The 19,359-nt window shown below is 42.4% G+C and overlaps 1 protein-coding gene across 2 annotated transcripts in view; it reads left to right on the top strand.

Moving 5' to 3' along the window:
* The window catches only part of cUnh8orf34 (chromosome Un C8orf34 homolog), a 50,699-nt gene extending 46,607 nt beyond the window's left edge, over positions 1-4,092 (top strand). For both annotated transcript variants that reach the window (XM_079576606.1, XM_079576605.1), the window contains exons 13-15: positions 693-789; positions 2,881-2,919; positions 3,680-4,092. In XM_079576606.1, the coding sequence (XP_079432732.1) occupies positions 693-789; positions 2,881-2,919; positions 3,680-3,696 (153 nt within the window). In that variant the 3' untranslated portion in view covers positions 3,697-4,092. The remainder of the gene's footprint in view (positions 1-692; positions 790-2,880; positions 2,920-3,679) is intronic.
* Positions 4,093-19,359: the final 15,267 nt, after the last annotated feature.

Genomic DNA, 19,359 nt, shown 5'->3' with positions numbered 1-19,359 from the left:
TTGAATAATTTGACCTGGCATCGAAGTACGGAGTAAGGATAAGTAGTTCTTAAAACAAAAATGGAGTTATTTGCGTACAATAATCATTTCAGTCACTTTACAGAACAGTAATAGTATAGTAGCTTTCGAAAACATGGTACTAGTGTAACTGCATGATAATTACTTCCTAACCCAATACGAAAGCTGTGATTTACCAGGACACATGGTAAGTATGTGGCACTAATATAGAAACAGGGCTGTAAAACTTATCTAGTTCATGTTAACAGATGAAATTGTCTGGCAGTGCTAAAGAATCCTATTTAAATCTACACCCACGTGTCTATTTGTCCTAAATCTCCCCAGACAGTATTTCATCAATATCACTCTATAAATATTTTTTAATAACCTATTTCTATGTAATTTTATTCAGCCTTAACCACTTTCCCAAAAGACCTTTGTCCTTGTCCCAATGAAGAAGGACTATATTGCTTCCCCAGAAACAAATCGACAAATCAACATCAAAAAGAGCATAATAACACTAATCTTTTTATATAAGCTTTTCCTTGAAGTAAATCCTCTGTCATAGAGGATGTGTGAAGGTGTCGTAGCCGTTCACTTTTACAGCTTTTCCATGTTTCAGCCACATGGATATAAATATAGAAACTGCATGTTCTCCATCTCGACGGCTCCTCATTGTGATCTCTTGTTGCCAGGACGAGTTTTACCAGCAGTTGCAGGCCATCCGGCGGCCCTGGCGAATCCCCAGCGACACAGACAGTGACATCATGGACCCTCCGGAGCAGGACAGAAGTGAGTGACTCATTGCAATAATACTACTGTGACAAGTACGGCCATAAATGCAGACGAGCTGGTGTGTTATAGTGGCAAAGTGTAGGAGACGGATTCAAGGCAGAGTGAAAGAACAAGGCGTGTGGGAGTTGAGGTCTGACCATAAGGCACATATTTAAACATTATTTCAAGTGCACGTTTATTGTACATGTAGACGGCAGTAAAATGTTATTGTGAGGTCGTTGCTCAGATAAGGAAAAAGAACTACTTCACTTTTAAACTGTTTTATGAGGAGCTTGAAGGCGTTGAGGCTTCCACAAGTGACCCTGAAGGCCCTCTACCTGATTTTCCCCACTTTAACTCACGATAGAGGGAGCTAGTTAAGGCAAAATTGTTAGTGACTGTCCAGACTTATTCCTAAACCTCCTAATGTAGTCCGGGTTTTCTTGATTCTTAATACGGTAGTAAGTTTACGGGCACGTTCTACAACTTTCATCGATCAAAGTGAGGTAGTCTTGGTGAAAACGAACAGGTGTCTCGAATACTATTTGTTGTCCTCAACCTGTGAGATGTCTCTGTGATGTCCCTGCAATGTCTCCGACTCTTTGGGATCTCCTTGGTGTTAGAGGATAACATTAAATCGCTATTTATCATTCTGGTTCAAGCTGTACAGTCGTACTATCTCTGTCATAGCCTTGACTGTGCTGCTCAGACTCTCAGCCACTGAATGTTTGCTTGCGTATCAGTATGACGCTCTGAGAGGGTATTTATCCCTATTCTGTGGAGGCATGGACAGACTTGAATGGTAGGAAAATAAACCTTCCCCTGTATCAAACACCATTGTTAATTCTCTAACACTTGGTATCCGACAGAAGTGTTCGCAACACTGCCACAGCTGCTCGAGACCGCATAGACCTCTCGGAAACCTGTTGGAGACCATACGGAGACATGAACTCGTACCTGCTCGTTTTCACTGAGACTACCTGGAGACTCTACTTATTGCCAGGGGACATCTCGGAGACATCTCCGTGACCAGCGGCGACTCTAGTCTCTAACTAGTCTAGACTGTATGTGCGCCATCAGTCCGAGTTGTGGAGACGTTGCGGAAACTCCCTCTGTGAGATAGGCCCTTTAACCAACAACGGCACAACATCTACCTCTGACAATATACATGTATCTGTTAAGAGTAAATAAAACAATAATCGTTTTTCATGAGCATTTTTCAACATTTGTCGTTGCTGCTGTGATGAAATGGGTCCAAAAAACATGTCATAATCCAAATAATACTCCATATTAAGTCAAGCTTGTCATAGCAAACAAAACATCATCATCTGCTGTTTAAAATGATACAGATGTTGCAACAAAATGGATGACGTTTTTCAGGACGATGCAAAACAAAACTCAAACAAAAGTCTTGCGAAAATGGAAGTCACATGGCAATCTACGCCCCACTCAGAGGCCAATTATTCGCCAAATGTGTATGTAGAGAAATGCCTGGTTACATTCTGCTAATAGCCCCCAGGGACCTGCTCTAAGACTTTGGCAACAGGAGCGGCGTGCTGAGAGAGTTCGAGGTGGTTCAGACTGACACACATGTGGAGAAAGTGACAGAGAGAGAAATAGTCGACAGCCACAAGACGTGACAAAGGGCCGGGTCGCGTGAGAGGGCGCTCCGAGCTGCTGACTGGACATGAATCATCTGAGCGAGCGCATTAAGACAGCTGCGATGTTCAAACTTTTTGTAGCAGCCTTTAGAAGAGTGAGGTCCTGATTCTGAGCGGGAGGCGAGATGAGCACATGAAGATTAACTACACTCTCTGGTTCACAATATAAAAGCAGTACTCTATCGTCTATCTGCAGTATAGGATTTTGAACCTGGCTCTCCATGAATATGTGACCTAATTAGATTTCCCGTTATCACAGCACATGTGTGTTCGCTGGCACCCAAATGTATCGTGACAAATCCGGGGGGGAAATCCAACGCTATTTCCTGTTGTTCTATAAACTTACACCATTGGACAACCACACATACCACAAACGGGATGAAAGCAAGACTTCTCACTTGTTTGTCATTTACCAATTCCCCCCCGACTAAATGTCATTGTTTTGCAGGTGGCACCCACGATGCCAACAAAAGATCCGCCTTTTCAGGTGAGTGCGAAGCAAAGAGGGGCGACGTCTCTGTTTGAAAGTAGCTATGACAATCCCCAGCCTCACCCCACCGTGTTATGACTTCTGCCATTGCAACCTTTAGTTTTCGCCAGTTTTAGCATGTGACCTCACTTTGTAGGGACCCAAATAGCTACCAGTAAGTAAACGCTTAACAGCACAAGCCTCCACCTTCGTTTACGGTCCGTTCCTTTTGACCCCAAAGGCTAAACCTAGGAGGCAGCGTCCCTGACTGATTGGTCGAAACCTTCTCCCCCCCCCCCCCCCCCCCCCCCCTCTCCTCCGTTTCCATTATGTCACCGGGGTTTTCGCGGAGTTTACATGCAGCAGCAGACAGCATCAAACCCTCAGCGTCAACATTTGGTGGAGAAAAAGGGAGAAAGTCTGTCTGGCTTGAGGTCGTCTGCGGTCCCTCTTCTTGTGGTTCCCGAGGTGCCCGCAGTTCCCAGCGACAGTGTGCCAGGCTGGACCCAGATCTGACGGGGGCCCTGCTGTTGCTCGCCGCTCGCGGCTTCTCGGCGTGTTTTTTTAAAGCGATCGGCGTGTCCAAAGCGTCGCCACGGCAACACCGAAACCAAAATTTATTGCACTGGAACCTTCATTAGGCTCATTTTCCAGCGCGTGTTTGTTGAAATATTAAACAGCGGCTTTAATGCTTTCGCCTTACTTTATTATTCCTATTAGTGGTTATTTGAGCCTCGGTTACTCGGAGACTGATGTTTTATGTCTTTCGTTTTGACAGGAATTGGTGACTGGTGACGAAGACCAGGGATCCAATCAATTACAATTATGCAAAACCACTGGACATTTTTGAATAAATGTACAGATAATTATTTTTATAGCTCACATGAATGAAATAAAACGAAAAAATGATTGTATACTTTTTTCACAGATATTTCATAGGCATTGTACTGTAAAGGTATGATACTGTATGATGTGAAAGTACTGTAGAAGATATTTGATTTATTTTTGTTCGCTCTGTAGCATGCTATCAGACTTCCATTTCCAAGGGGCAGATGCATTTTGTTGTTGACAGGAGTCCAGTGTGCGCGTGCTCTTGCCGAAAGGACAGCACATTTCTCTGTCAAGGAGTGGCTGTCACAACATGTACTGTATACTGTGGAGAATACACTGAATGCTATTAAAATGATATGGTCTGGAAACTATGTGAGTCCATCAATAATAGTGTCTCTGGTTTTCAACATTCATTTATCATGCTGGATGGAGTCTATATCAACAACTATATAGGTTGTAGGATTAAGATTTCCCCTGGACACTGCGGTCGCCCACTGAGTTCCCCAATTGCATTGAAGAATGGGCCAAATGAAGAAGGCGCTCAACCTCACCAGTTAAATCATATGAAATATGATTTAACTGGTCTTTGACTAGATGTTGTAATAATTAGACCTTTAAGGTGCATTATGCAAGTTTTTATGCGACCTTGTTGAGACCCAGAGGCTGCACGAGTGGTCAGAATGGCGCCTTTACTTTTGACCACGGTGGTCTCAGCAACGCTCCAGGATCAATTGTTTTGTAGCTTTTCTGGTGAGAGTGAAAACCTTGACCCTGGAGAGTCCTAGAGATCACAGGGGTGGAAAGTAAAAGGCGCCATGCTGACTGTTACAGAGGTAGGACCTGTTGCTAGGGTAGAGGGAAGTAACAAAAACCAAGAGGTTGGTTGATTGGGGCACCAATCTGGACCAGGGACGAGCAGCCAACCAGAACCGAGCTTTAAACAAGTCCTCCAATCCCAGGGCAGGGCTCACACAACCAGGTTTCCATCGAAGACAACAGGGAAATTAGCCACACAACCAAAACAAACACAAACAGGAGGGAGACTGGAGGCCTGGGGCCGTAACACTGACCACTCATACAGCTGCTGCGTTACTAAGGTCAAATACGCACAAATATCAACTTTTTTCCCACATAAAAAAAATTGCGTAATGTATTTTTAAGATGATATAACTCAAGCCTAGACATTTTAGTGACTCCGACCTGTGCTTGGACGTCCCTTTTGTATTTAAACTCATCGAACTAGGAGTCTAAGCAGACAAGTTCATGTCGTCTTGAATCAATTTGCACTGGATTTTGGCCAGACAGACTTTGACTGAGACGCGACCTGTGCTTGGACGACTGCAACTAGATTACATAATTTGATAACTGACATATTTGAGTTTACTTGGTCTGGACAAAACACAGACACAAATCCACTGAAGATTACCCAACTCTGACTCTAAACAGTCTCGAATGAGTCCCAGACTTCACCTAAACCTGAAAAATGAGGACGTGACGCAGTACCTGGAGACTCATTATTATAGTGACAGTATCATAGGCAGACCATTATCATTAACCATTTCTTTAAACTTATTTGACAGCACGTCCAGGCATTACAAAGAGAGACAATTTGCCATCACAGCCCCTCTGGATTTCACCAGCTGAGACTAAATAGAAATGGTCATGAAAACCAAAGTTGGCCATATTTAAACCAGGCTGCAATCCATCTAACTTTGGGTTTGTGCTCATAATTTGGTGCTGACAGACGCACAGAACCTCCAGTCTTTGGTTGGGGACACTTTGGTAAAACTGTGGTTGTCTGAGTGTTACCGCGGAGACGTCAGCAGCAGCAGCAGCACACCTTGGACGCACCGTCAAGCCTGAATGATGATGGCCCGCGTCTTTAAACATCATTCTAACCATGTAAGCTGGAGACTTTTTGGAGTGGATTTCTCCAGAGAGCAATAGTGTAAAAGTGCTCTTCATACTGTATCTGCTCCTATAAAAATCCTCCTACGAGTCCTACAAGTTCAGGAAGTATTACAACCCTCTTTATCGTAAAGGTTGAAGTATGATAAATCATTTAAACACCCCACCTTTCTCTATCACCTCTCTAATAAACTGACTTTTACTTGATAAAGTATAAATGATTCAAAGAGGTCTAAAAACTTTAAGTACTCTTTGAAAGCTTTAGACTTTTGGCATATAATTTAATTTCTCTTGAGGGGATTGTGTGAGAGTGTGCACTTAATATCCCGGCCCTATAAAAGACTGTATATGGACAGATATCCTGTGTGTTTCAGCAGATCTGCACTCACGAGAGAAGGATGTGGTTTATGAAAATATGGAAGAATGTGAACACAGGGCATGAATGGGTCTCAGCGGTGCCTTGATGATATGATCTTTATATTCCTATAAACAAATGTTTCCTGACAGAAAAGGGAAATGTCTTGCATCACACATTACAATCATTTAGTTTCATATTCTGAACACCTCGGAGCTGCTGGGAACGCATCTGTTCTCTTTTCACAGATCAAGAAGACACTAATTCATTTTACACTATCAATATTTTTCTCTCCGTTCACATGTCGCTTCCAGGCTCTCGTCAGTGATTTCAGCAAAACATTAAAACATGACCTGGAGTTTTAGAATGGGCCAGAGGATTGTGTGAGTTGAATTACAGCCACAGATGTTGGGTGGGTTTCTTACTGTGTGTTTTAATGAATGTATCAGATGAATGGCTTGATCTCAGGCTGTCTTCACCACAACTGCCAGAGTATCACATGTTGCACTGGAGCCATATGCAGAGCTGGAAGGAAAGTAGACTCTTATATTCAAGCATCTGGGTGCATTCACAAGAATATACACTTTTTTTTACCGTTATCTTGTTTTTTCTATAGATAAAGTAACTTAGTGGGAGTTCAGAAATATCTCGGTGCAGGGGTAATTAGCAGTAGTAGGAACATTAGTACCAAAACATTGTTTTTAACTGTTTGTAACTTTATGTTGCAGTAGTTTCTCCAAATGTATATAGTAAATAAACAGTGCAGTGTTACACAAATCCGAGTTCTCCAACAGATGGGTGCTCTATTATTATTACAAAAGACAAGTCATTTTATGTCATGATTGTGTACTTCCATACACTTTGAAGAAAAGCCTTTAATTTCCTGTGTTTATGGCATGGACATATTCATAATCTCTGTAAGGGCCACCCAGAGACAACAGCAGGCCTGACTGGGAGATCTGGACCACCATCACTGGTCACCAGTGCACTGCCTCTACTGCACGTCTTCATTTACAGCTCAGCAGAGAGGGACCCCTCCTGCCCTCAGCACACTTGGGCCTCCATATAAATCCCTGTGGAAGGGAGTGTGCATCAGAACTTCCCAAATGACAAATATACAGAATTTGTGATTTTAAAAACAGCTCAAATGGCTGCTCCACAGTGCAGTGTGTAATTACAGAGAGTCTTCACATTAAAGCCTTGAGCCACTCGGGGAGATTTGTGTCTCTGTCGTTTATGGTAGTGCTCATTTTTAAACAATCTGAGGGTTGTTTTCCTCATTCATTGAAGTCAACTGTGCTGCCTCTGAAGCCATGAAAACGGTTTCTGTTCTTGAACTGCTCATTTCTTCTAGTCACCCTGAAACTGGATATATATGATGTATGCCTATTGATTGTTTGGAAATACATTTTGAAAGAATTTTCCAAAACATAAATTGTATGATCACCACCACAATGACAAAGTAGAAATGTCTCTCAGTGTAGCCTTGCAGTTCACATAAAACAGAAGGATGCCAATGGTGGAAATTGATTTAGAAATAGAATATAGAAATAGTGGCAGCTATTGAGGACACACACATAAGTTTGTCTCCTTACTTACTCTCAGCATACATAAACATGCCATTACTCATTTTTCAGACTATGAACACAAACACTTTTTGGAAGTGTATATTATGCAATTGATAAACCATATCATTTTTACATACTGAGAAATCTTATCTTCTTATCTGAACTTAGGGAAGTGGATAAGTACCTGTCTGATCTTTGTGCGTGCCCGTGTAAGAGCGCGGTCGCTTCTAACTTCACCCCGTTTAGAGCTATAGGAATACATTGGGAGAGGCCAAATACTAACAACATCTTTGGTCATTTTGTGTGACTGAGGGCACACACAAAGACCAGACAGGTACACATCAACTTGTCTAAAATCAGGTAAAAACATATCTCAGTATGTAAAAATGGTGGCCTGTTCTTTTAATGGACTTATGAAGCCCAAATGAAATGAAACAGATATTAATTGATGGTAGACTCCTCTCATATGTATTTATCCTGTGGTTGTGGGGCCAGCAGTAGCATATGAACCCAGAGAGTCTGCTTTGTGTCATTGTTTGTAGAGTTGTTCTTGGAATTCCGTTTGTGATGACAGCAATGTCTTATTTGTGTTTTTCATCAAACTCTTTCATCTGTTTCTGCAGCACTGGGCTCACTGGTGTATTATTACCCAGTCTACGGTATTCAGTCCGTTTTACATACGCTGATGATGAGAAACAGCAGGCTAATTTGTACATCAGTATTATTCTAGCTCTGGGTCATGTTCCTAGACAAAATGTAGGAGTTCAAAATAACGTTAATTAACCTACCATCAGATCTTAGAGAGCAATAAAAGCTATATTATTTGTTGTTTATTCTATGTGCCAGGTGTTTTAAAAGAACAATCGTTAAATATTTTTGACTATGTTTCACCACTGAGCTCATATTAAGCCTGTCAGGTTTCTTTAATAAACTGAACTCCGCCCACCAAGAGGTAAACCAAAAAAGAAAGCGCTGTCCACCTGACTCTGTGCTATCTGTTACAACAGTAAAATATACACTTAACAGTTATTGCTAAACTAATTGCAAATCGGAAACAAGTGCAACTGACCGCGCCTTTGACTGAAGCTACCGGGATAATAAGTGTCGCCATATTGGCCAAAGACGCACCACGCGGCGGTGATCCATGAGGACGCACGCTGCAAACAAGCTCCACTCAGAGGTAAGTGATGATGATGTGCGCTGTCAAACTACTTTCAAACTCATATGTAAGTTTTGTTTTAGTTGGAAGCACGGCTAAAAGAGGGTGTCATTTGGCCGTTTCTGCTCAGACTAACTTTGGGCATCTTTGGTTACAGGCAAGGCCCATACTTTTGTTTGAAGCGTTTGATTGATGCTGACTTGTTTCCTATTAAGAACATTTAGACTGTATTTAATCTTAAACTGAACATCTGCTTGTTGTGGAATATTTTGGGACAAGGCAGCTGGAATTACAATAATGTTAACCATGTTGTACCGACTTTGTAAACCAAATAAATCTACCATTGTTTAGTGGAGAACTGAGGTTGCTTGGCCACGCTTAAAAATATAGTGCAAAACAAGTTATTGAAACGGTGCTGCTGTCCTTCTTTGTCACTAAAACCAGCAGAGTCATTTCTTTAAAAACAAAACAAATGAATAGCCTGGATGTTCCTTTGTATCATAAGCTTTTATTTGGCTCTGGATAAACATGCCACTTTGATTTGTGGTTTATTGGAAGGAAAGCAAAGCAAGTATAAAAGTCAGCATGACCTGGCGTTTTCAGCCTATTCTGAAGAGATGTTCGACAAGTCTTTTCGTTTGAAGTGTTTGGTCTTTCTCTCCTCTCTTGGCCACAAACCGCCTCCTTGGGCCTTGCTCTGGTCAGTCCTCCAGACTCTTGGGGACCATCTCAAAGGCCGGGTTGACAGAGTGTTACATATTGGTGGTTACATGGCGGTTTAGACTTGGGGTCAAATGACTCACATACTGTCTTAATGTCTTGTCTCCTGGTTCAGGGGAAACCTTAGTGCGCACATTAACTGTATTTGTCTTTTAGAAAATGTGGGATCTGATCTTGAACTGTGGTGCGCCTTGGCCTGGATCACTTTTACTGTATTTGGACTAGTGCGAAAAACAGTTTTGTGTCAGGAAAGCAAAGGGTCTGGTACCTAATGATGTGTGCACCTATTGTCAAAGCCCACACATCTGATGTCTGTCTGGAATAAAAGCAGTTTGAGCACAGGGGGCTGAAAATGAGCAAATTCAGTTGCTGCAATTGGCAAATTACCTTCAAATTCTATAGGCAGTGGAGTCTTATGTTTACCTCCTAACCCCCACCTGAACCGAGCACATTTTCTCCAGTTTGGCTAAAAGCTTCCTGAACAAAGTATCAAAATGGCAACAAAAAGGAGAAGGAAACGAGGATGAAAATGCCACAAAAGAGCAACAAAAAAGTGACACATTTTCTCTTTAAAGGGACTATACAGAGTTTAAAAATGTTAAAACTAAGTATTTTCTTCCCTCTACATGTTCCAGCCATGTCCTAATGTGTAGAATAACTCTCAAAAAGTTGTTACTTCGGTTCCGAAGTGCCGTCATGCACAAGCTTAATATAGAGACTGCAGTTACGCGCAAGACCTGAGGTGGCAGTAGTGAGCATAAAATGACCAACTTGCGTCTAGTCTCTTTAAAGTGACGACAACGCGAGGAAAAAGAGCCATTTAGATAAGTTTTGTAGGTCTTACAAAATGAGGCGTTACACCTTTATGGATTTGGGTATATCTGAACTGGAGAAAATGTACTGGGTTAAGAGGTTAAAAACCCAGCTAACCCTGCTGTTTGGACCTCTACAAACATGTGCGTAACTTCTGGGAACTATCACAAATCGTTTTTTCCTAAGCAATATTGTGCTGCCCTATAATAGGATAGCTTTTGGGGCTGAGACATGATTCTGTCATTGGCATTTCTAACCACAGGTTCCTCTTCGCCTGATATGTTAGTATCACATGGGATGACTTAACTTCCTTTGCATCAAATTTGGATTGATATCACAACCTCTCACTGCTCCCATCGTTTTGTAACTCAACGAGTGATTTAAGCCGTTTTCGCCTGTTGCTGTCCCGCACCGAGCCGTGGTAAGAGGTAGGAAAAATAACTAAACATTTGATTTGGCCCGTGTGCGTGTGTCAGTGTTATTTCATCAGGACTCGCAGGGAAATGTAAGGGAGGAGGCCAAACAATGATGCAGTTACTGGCCATTTGGGAGGGGGAGGAGCTTCCTGATCGGCTTTGTTCAATAACCCCAGCGAATCGCAGTGACCACGGGACACCAAGGAGGATGTCTATACTTGTGCCAAAAAAACAGCTTTTGAGAGTTTCGGCTGCCTCACACCTGCTGCTCCATCTGCTCCTCTTCACTTGTACCTGGAGTGACTTTGTGCGTGGAGTCGTTCGCAGTGTTAAGTGAAACTAATTGTATTTTCAAGAGAGTTAAGTAAAATTAGCCCAAAACTGGATAGAAACGGGACTGAACCAAAAGCTAAGCCAAACTATTGACAATTGAATCACAGGCAAAATAGACTTAAAAAGAATAGACTTCCATAAGAAAAAGCCAACATTGCTTGTGGTTGTAAGTAAGAGAAAACGAATCGCCACAATGAGCAAGTATTTGTTGCCCTCTTTCACAGTCAATTAAACCGGCGCTGTTTTGTTTCCCCTCATCAAACCCGCACGCTGCCAAAAAAGCCTGATCCCCATTTCCCAGCAATGCAGTGCAAAGTGGACTTATCCAGAGTTCATGAAACATTAGCCGCGGCTCGGAGCAGCTGAAGCGTGATGGGCAGACTGGAACATTAACAAGTCACTTTTTGTTTTTGAAGATGGAGTTTGTCATTTGCGCAAGATGTTGGGCCGTATTGACGTGCAACGAAAAGCAAAGCCGGGGCGCTCAGAGCGAGGATCGGATTCTGTGTGTGTGACTCACTAGAATGTTGTTCTGGCTGTACAAAACAATTTCCATTTTGCTTTTATGACTTCAAACAAGCCGTGATTAGATGTGCATAGCAGCTGTCTCAAGGAGAGTTTCCCTTTTGCCATTTTTATTGCCCTGTTTTTATCTCGAGTTGTAAATTTGACATTTATTTGAATTGAGTACCTTGAAACCTCACTACTCTTGTAATGCACACTTTACTTTTACCAAGCACTGCTCAGAGGAAGTGTGTCGCAGGGGCGCACAGCAGGTAGGCCACAGCCACTCCATTCTAGACTGGCCTATACAGTTACGCTGTGTTTGCCTCCTATTAGACGTGAACCGCAAAGATCTAAACCAGCAGGCATTGAAATGGTCCAGCCCGCAAGTATGATCTATGCATTGTGTAGAATGAGGCAGTAATAGGGAATGATCTCACTGAGGGGAAACAAAGCAAATAAAGCACATTAGTTTAGGGGAAACTCTGGTATCCAAAGAAACGGCGTGCAGGCTGTATACAAACATCATTACTGTGTAGAACATGGCATTATCAGTTTGAACCTTCTACAGTTTTAATGCATTCGGGCATCAGGACAATTTAGTTATGCATGCAGGTGGTTTGCAATAAAATTCGGCTTGTTTTCATACGTCATGTTTCATCCAGCGGTGGGACTGGACCAAAGGTAGTTTGGGCTCAAGACTCAAACAGGATCCTGCAGGGGTTCCCTTCACCAAGTAAAAACGCTCTCATGTGACCCAAGCTGCTCTGCAACAACACAAACAATCTGATTAAAGGGATATTTCAGGATTTTTGCCTCATTTCCTAGTTATCCAGAATGTTGTTGATGATTTCTGGAGAGAGATGTATTTTTTTTTTATTCATGCAGTCCTTATATTTGAAGAGTTTAGTGGTGCTAGGCTAGTGCTAGGCTAGCGCATGTCTATGGTAACTAGTAGCCTGCATTAAAAACCTCTTAAAAATCATGGGGTCGTTGCCACATCTGATTTGTAGAAAGCTCCTTTGTGAATTCCACGTGTAGTATTGTGGCCGCAGGTAAACAAACTACTGTAGATCCGGTAACCCAGCAGATCGCTCCGCCGCTGAGCATAGCTAACAACCAAGAAGCTGATGCCCCTCAAATATAAGTTCTTTTAAATGCAAAATGGTTGTATTTCAGACATTTATATCGGTAGTCTTGTGTTGTAAGTGATTTGCCTCAGGTGCACTGTGTTTGGGTCAGACTGTTTTTAATGCAGGCTACTAGTTACCATAGACATGCACTAGCCTAGCACCACGAAACTCTTCAGATATAAGGACTGCATGAATAAAAAAATTAAAAAATATCCAGAAATCAACAACACTCTGCATAACTAGGAAATGAGGCCCTATATCAAAAATCCTGAAATATCGCTTTAACCTTGTAGTTTAGAGCTCTGCAAGCTTGTTCTGAAATGCCTGTGAATCTTGCATTAGTTTAGCAGCTCATAATGTCTGTCTCTCAAGTGTTGTTGCTCCAGAAAACACTCTGTCATCCTCATAACTGTTTTGTCAATCCTTAAAGTTGCACGTGGATACTCCAATCCCAAAGTCGCATCGGTTAATTCGACACATAAACACTTATTACACCATGATTGGTTTAAGATTGCGGTTTATACTTTGTGTTCGCTCTTCATCTAATGCTTCCATTACAAGAGCTGCAGGCCGTGAGTCATCCATTGTCTGTTGCATCATCTCTGTCTAACAAAAGCTCCCACAAGAAAGCCCCTTTTTCATATTTATGTCACTCTTTGGCTGCTTTTGAAGAGGCAAAGGGGATTTTGTTTTTCAAGAATAATTGATAACGTGTAATTGTAGCGTACTCCCATGATGTCAATATTTGGACTTCGTAGGATGCTTAGAAATTGCTCATTTACACGCTAAAATCAGTGTTGGCTTCAGTGCGGGTATAAATCTTTCTTCTAGATTACGTCTTTTAATAGCTTGAGTCTTTAGATGCAGCTTAAAGCAATGGTCTTAAAAATCCGTCAGAAAGATGAGGTCAGCAGGGTATTCTCTAATGTGCCGGTCCTCCACCAGAGGGCATAGACGGTGTTGCTCATCAGGACAAACTCTCCCCTTGGACAAGCTGGTGGTGGGGATAATAGGTAGTCAAGTCATCCTAAGGTTTATTCTGTATACTGTATGACAAGGAGGCTTTCCAAATATGTCAGGTTTTGCCATCCATTTAAATACAGATAGAATAAAATGTTTGTTGACTGAAATGAGCAAGATTTACCGTAGCGTTAGTCGAAATGTTAAGACTGCAAAGTGATTTATTAGACGACTGTAGACTGATGTCTTGCAAATGTAGCAATTTTTTATACAGTCTGTCATGTAGCTTAAATGCTGGTGTATACAACGCATGAATTCCCTAAAATAGTTGCAATACTTTTCTAAACCATTTTAAAACCACATAAGCAGTAAAAACAAGACTTTTAAAGAAATGCAGAAACTAAATGAAACTAAATGAGGAAAATGAATATGTTTGTGTTTTAGACTGTTTTGAATATATCGGTCAGATTGAAGTAATTTTGCAGTTAATTTGTGGCTTTTTGTGATATTGTCAGATAATGAGAGAACAATAACAGCCCTAGTAACAGATGGCTCCACGTTGACTCTCATTTGGCTTTGCTGTGACATCATCTGCTTACCCTCTATAAATATACTTAAATTTGCGGCGCATTTGTGTCCACTCCACCTTGACCGCATCTTAAAAACAGGAGCCATAGATGGACTGCACTAGATCTCTTGTGCAGCTGCTGTGTGAGCGTTTACGGCCTGCCCATGGGCTCGCTGTGCTGAGGCGGCAGGAGTGCGGGGCTATGAAGTGGTCATATGGGCTCACCTGCCCGTCAGCCCCGCGGCCCGCGCTGACACGGGATAGCAATCACAGCTTGATTTACTGGAGCATGTGGTGAGGGCTGCTGCTCGTCCTTGCAGTTGGTGTGCTGTTACAGATAAGATTGACTTTGTGAATGGCACCATATGTCACAGCTATGTTTGGGGATAAAATGAAGACCTAAGCATTTAGAACATTTATAGAGTTCTTTATTTGTTCATCGGGTTTCTTTTAACAACTGTCGCTGATGAAGCCTTTTGGGTGAGAGGCGAAATATCCTGCACACAACTACAGAATACAGACGATGACTCAAGAACCTTCATCCTCAATCAAAGTAAAGGCAATTTAAATGTATAACTGGACACAGAATTTTTACCCATATAAAGTTTTGTAAAATATACCAACCTTTTTGCTTGAGGTGCCCATTGAGTCTTTCATTTACTTTCTGAATTCTTCCTTCATCGATGGGGCTCTTCTCTAACTCTGATTTATTAGCAAAAAAAACGTTAAGGTACTATAAAGAAAATGTTCCTTTACAAGCATTAATGATTCCAAGCGTACCCTGCAAAGTGCTCGAGTATCAGTGCCTGTATGATATCCGTCTTTAAAACACTGATGTAGGAAAGCTTCACGTAACTAAACTCCCATATCTCCAAATAAAAATGTTTAAAAACGGGTAACCTTTCCCCTCTAAATGTAAGACCGATGTGAGATCAATTTTCCACTTTTAACTTAACATATATTCTGCAATAAAACCATTTAAAAGTGCTGCTACCAGGTGTCAAAGTGTCAGTGACCCAGCCTTCTTTCTGCACTTTAGTGGGTGAAAGGCCGTCCTGAAGTCTAAAGTGAGCCAGTGCTCTAGCATTAACCTCTTTCTCCTCATAAAGCTAATTCATACCTATGGACTGTGGCGAGGTGTAAACACAGGGGCAGCTGGTGGGACAGCCGTGTGGGTCACAATGCACTGCACTTTGGATTCACTCAAGTGCAGGACGCCAGCGAGGAGACGGCCACATAAAAGAAATATTTGCACAAAGTGTCAGTGCAAACAGGCGATTGAGGACGACGCTTTTCCATCTCGTCGCTGCGTCTTGTGTGACGTGTAATAGAAAGAGCTTTGGGTTTTAAAACAGCCAGCAGCAGGAATGACCACTGACAAATTATGCACCTGTTCCATTACACCGTGCCGTGGTCAGGATTTGACGTTCCAAAATAGATTTTACGATAATGAAGCCGCCTTCAGACTAAACAATGGCTTGGCAGTATTTTCAAAGCCCAGCGTGAAGCTTGAATGTATAAGAAAAAAAACATAAGAATTAGTTTTCCACCATGCTTACTCGCATTAATATTTATCGTCTGATCTTAATGCACTAGCCGCATATGAGGGTTTTAACTTCCTAAAAACAAGCCAAGTCTTTATGGCAGGACAATGATTACCATATGCAAACATTAAGCATGGGCTCATTGTCGTATAGATGAAGGCTGGTCTCGAATGCGCTTGATGGCTTTTCCTTTAGTTAATATTTGAGCCTCTCGAACAGTGAGCGTCACAAAAGTCAGGAAGTGCCTTTGCAACTCTGAAATAATCAGTATCGCTGAAAAACACACTGTTGGCATCCCTGTCATAGTGGCAACTCCAATGGCCTGCCAGAAAGAAGTAAAAGTGGTTGCCACGGCAGTGAAAGCAGCCTGTTTGCTCATGTCCAGACCAGCAGAATGAATGAGGGCGCAGATGGTTTCTCTGTCTGCTAGACCTTTCTTCTGACCTGCCCCGATGTGTTTGTAGAGACATGGAAACCTTTGCTGGAATAGATAGGCATTTTATTGAACAAGGGGAAGGCTGTTACCCCGCCACCTGAATAGGGAGCAGGAAGTCATTTGAACAGGGGATTACTTCAGTATAAATAATGGAATGGCATGCTCTCCTTGACATGTTTGTTTGGGTAGCTCACGTAGAGAAACGATGCAAAGCGTGAGTCCGAGCCAGAGTTGTCTGATGCTGCTGAGGCGTTTCCAGGCCTTGCCCTGTACAGCTCCCCTGAGTCCCAGTCATAAAACTTCAAAGTCCGTACCATAGAAATCATCTGGGTTTGTTTCTCTACGCGCTGATTACATGGGCTTTTCTCGGCCTCAAACGTGGGGGATTCACAGAAGAGCAGCTCTTTTTGTGAGGGAAACCAAGAGCATCTCCAAGAACTGTGTCCAAGAAACACAATGCTTGGCTCGGAGCGCTGCTGCCGTATCTTAAGTTAATACTGATACCCTATTAGGAGACATTGGGCTGAAACACATTTTCCATGGCTGATCTTTCATTTTTCCACTGCAAGGTAATACTCCCTGCCTCTGGTAGCTTTGTTTTGTTGTCTTAACAACACCAGAGCAGATTTGCATCAGGTACGGGCTATCTTCTTGCTTACAACAACAATTTCACAAGAAAGAAGAAAAAATCTTATCTTTATCAGGGCTCCTCTCTGTCAGACCTTAGCTCGCTCTTGTGCCTGGAACCAATTTAACTTTGCTACTGCTGCTCACTGATGCAATTGTGAAAGTCACTTGTTTTTGAGGTCATAGGGTCAATGGTTTTGTGGATTTGTTGGTAAAGTGAAATTGTAAAGAAATATACGATTATGATCAGAAGTTTGTCCAAGAATAAAAGGTTGCTTACCTCAGGATTTTTTCAAATGTTAGAGTGAAAATGAAAGGGGGCGGGGCTCCAAGAGAGCAGTTGTGACTTGCTGACAGGTGTAGCATGGTCAGGGGTTAAGGGTCAACTCGGAGTTGCCATGACAACGCAGGTTTAAAACTGTCTGGTATAATAGTGCTTGGACAGACCCCTGTGTGTGTGTGTGCCTAGTCCCTTTCTTAAACATGCCATTGTGATCACACACTTAAACTTTAGAAGACCTGCCATAACATTAAATGTTCCTTCTCAGTTCATACAGCTACCATCTCATGTCTACACTCTGAGACTCTTTCATGTGGGTCTTGTCCTTGGGCCCATGTTGGTGTTATGAAGAGAGATTCCATGGCTGTCACTTTTCAGCAATGTTATTCCTAAATGGAAATCCTTTATGTCTCAGACAGAGCTGACATGCATGTTAGGCCTTATGGAACAGAACTTTGTTTTAGAAGGGCACCGTGGCCATATTAACATCAGGTTAAACCAACATTGGGAATTAAAGTGAGCCAACATCATCAGAGGGTAAGGCTGGCCAGAGTCGGGTAATGATCAGAGACCTGCTCTCAACATGTCCATCAACTTAGAACATAATGAGACCTGTATAGTATGACGACATGCTAATAAGAAATGCATTGACAATTTATTTTCCTAAAGAAAAATGCCTTTGGAAAAACATTACCTAATCGTTGTTGAATAGTAAGCATCGGCAGTAGGTTAACTTCAGTGATGTAATGATGATTCTTTGCATCAGGTTAGTACAGCAAGGGAGTCATTTACCAAGTGTTTGCTCATGCGCAAAAAGATTAGCATATGGAAGTGGATCAGCAGCAGAGTCATTTACGCACATAGCATCCTCTCATTTACATATCGGATTTGGGGCCCTAATACTGTGATATTTACTTAATTTTATATGGTAAATTAAGTACAACATGCCGGCCAAACTGAAAACTCCAGCTAACTCGGCAGCAAAAACAAACTCCACACTTCTCTCGTCACAGTACAGCCTCCCCTCACAACAACCACACAAACATCTGCAAAGGAGACGCGAAAAATTGGAATGTTTGAAGAATGTCAGACACAAACAACCAGCGCATGTTTGTGTGCGGAGCCTCAAAAGGCCACGACGTCACGGAGTGAAGCGCTAACGACTCAATGGCTTACATAAAGAAATGAGTAAACCGCGCATTTGTTAGTTAAAGATCAAACTTACAATTCACTGTTAGAAGTCCAGCTAATCCGCCGCTGCAGCCTCAAAACACATCCACATGGTCCAAAGAGCGATCGATAGTTTTCCTCTTCAAAGGTAAACTCTTCATCCCTGTGTGCGCGTCCTGGTCCCTGCTTGTTTCTGTTTTGCTGGTTAGTGCAATTTTGTAGCAGTTTTTACACTCAAAATCACCAGGGCCTCTCCTCTGGCTACCGCATGCGCCATACTGTACTTCCTGTTTGTGTGGGCCAAGTGATCCCATCGGCCTTTCATCAAAATCACATTCGATTAATTGCTCAGCCCTACTGATGAGTGGCATCTTCAACCCCAAACCCTTGTCAAATACTGTCGTCATTCATAAGGTAACATTAATTTGGTTAGGCAACTTTGAAGTTTATCTTTGTTCATGCATTCTCAGAAATAAAACTCCTATATTGTCCCTTCAGATTAAATTTAATAAAGGTAGTGACAATTTTTGCTCTACTCTGTCAATGCCTCTTTGCTCTCCCACCAGTCCGGGACATTTCGAGAGATCATTGCTTCATCTCACCAGAACAGGCTGGCCGCGTCTTTCTGCCTTGATACACGCGGGTTATTTATGAATCAACATTTGGTGCGATGGCGCCGATTCAAACCATGCAATAATTTTTGCCTCTGACATTTTTCCCGATGGTGGCTTTTCAGCTTGGGCTTCATGAAAACATCAGACGCCGCAATAATTAATCAACCCGGGCGAGGGGTAATCCAGTGACACCACGCTAATGCGGCCTGCCTTCAGATGTCCCTGGCCTGGATGTGACATCATACAGCGAGGTTAGCCCAGTGGCCTAATGAGAGCCACATAAGGGCTATTACAGTCACCCGGAGAAAGTTTGGCCTGTTCAGATTAGCAAACCACCGAAACCCACCATCTCCATCTCCCTTCAACACCCCCCATCCTTCACCTCCCTCACCAGCTGGCTAACAGATGGAGGGACCTGTTGGCCAAGAAAACGAAACAAGGAAAAAAAAAACATAAGACTGAAGAGTGGGGAAAGAAGTTTTAGCATCCGTCTATACCAAATGATAAGTATATAAACGT

The sequence above is a fragment of the Gobius niger genome (assembly GCF_951799975.1).
Source record: "Gobius niger genome assembly, chromosome: 18".
Taxonomy (NCBI): Eukaryota; Metazoa; Chordata; class Actinopteri; order Gobiiformes; family Gobiidae; genus Gobius; species Gobius niger.
This window is presented reverse-complemented; position numbering and strand designations above follow the sequence as displayed.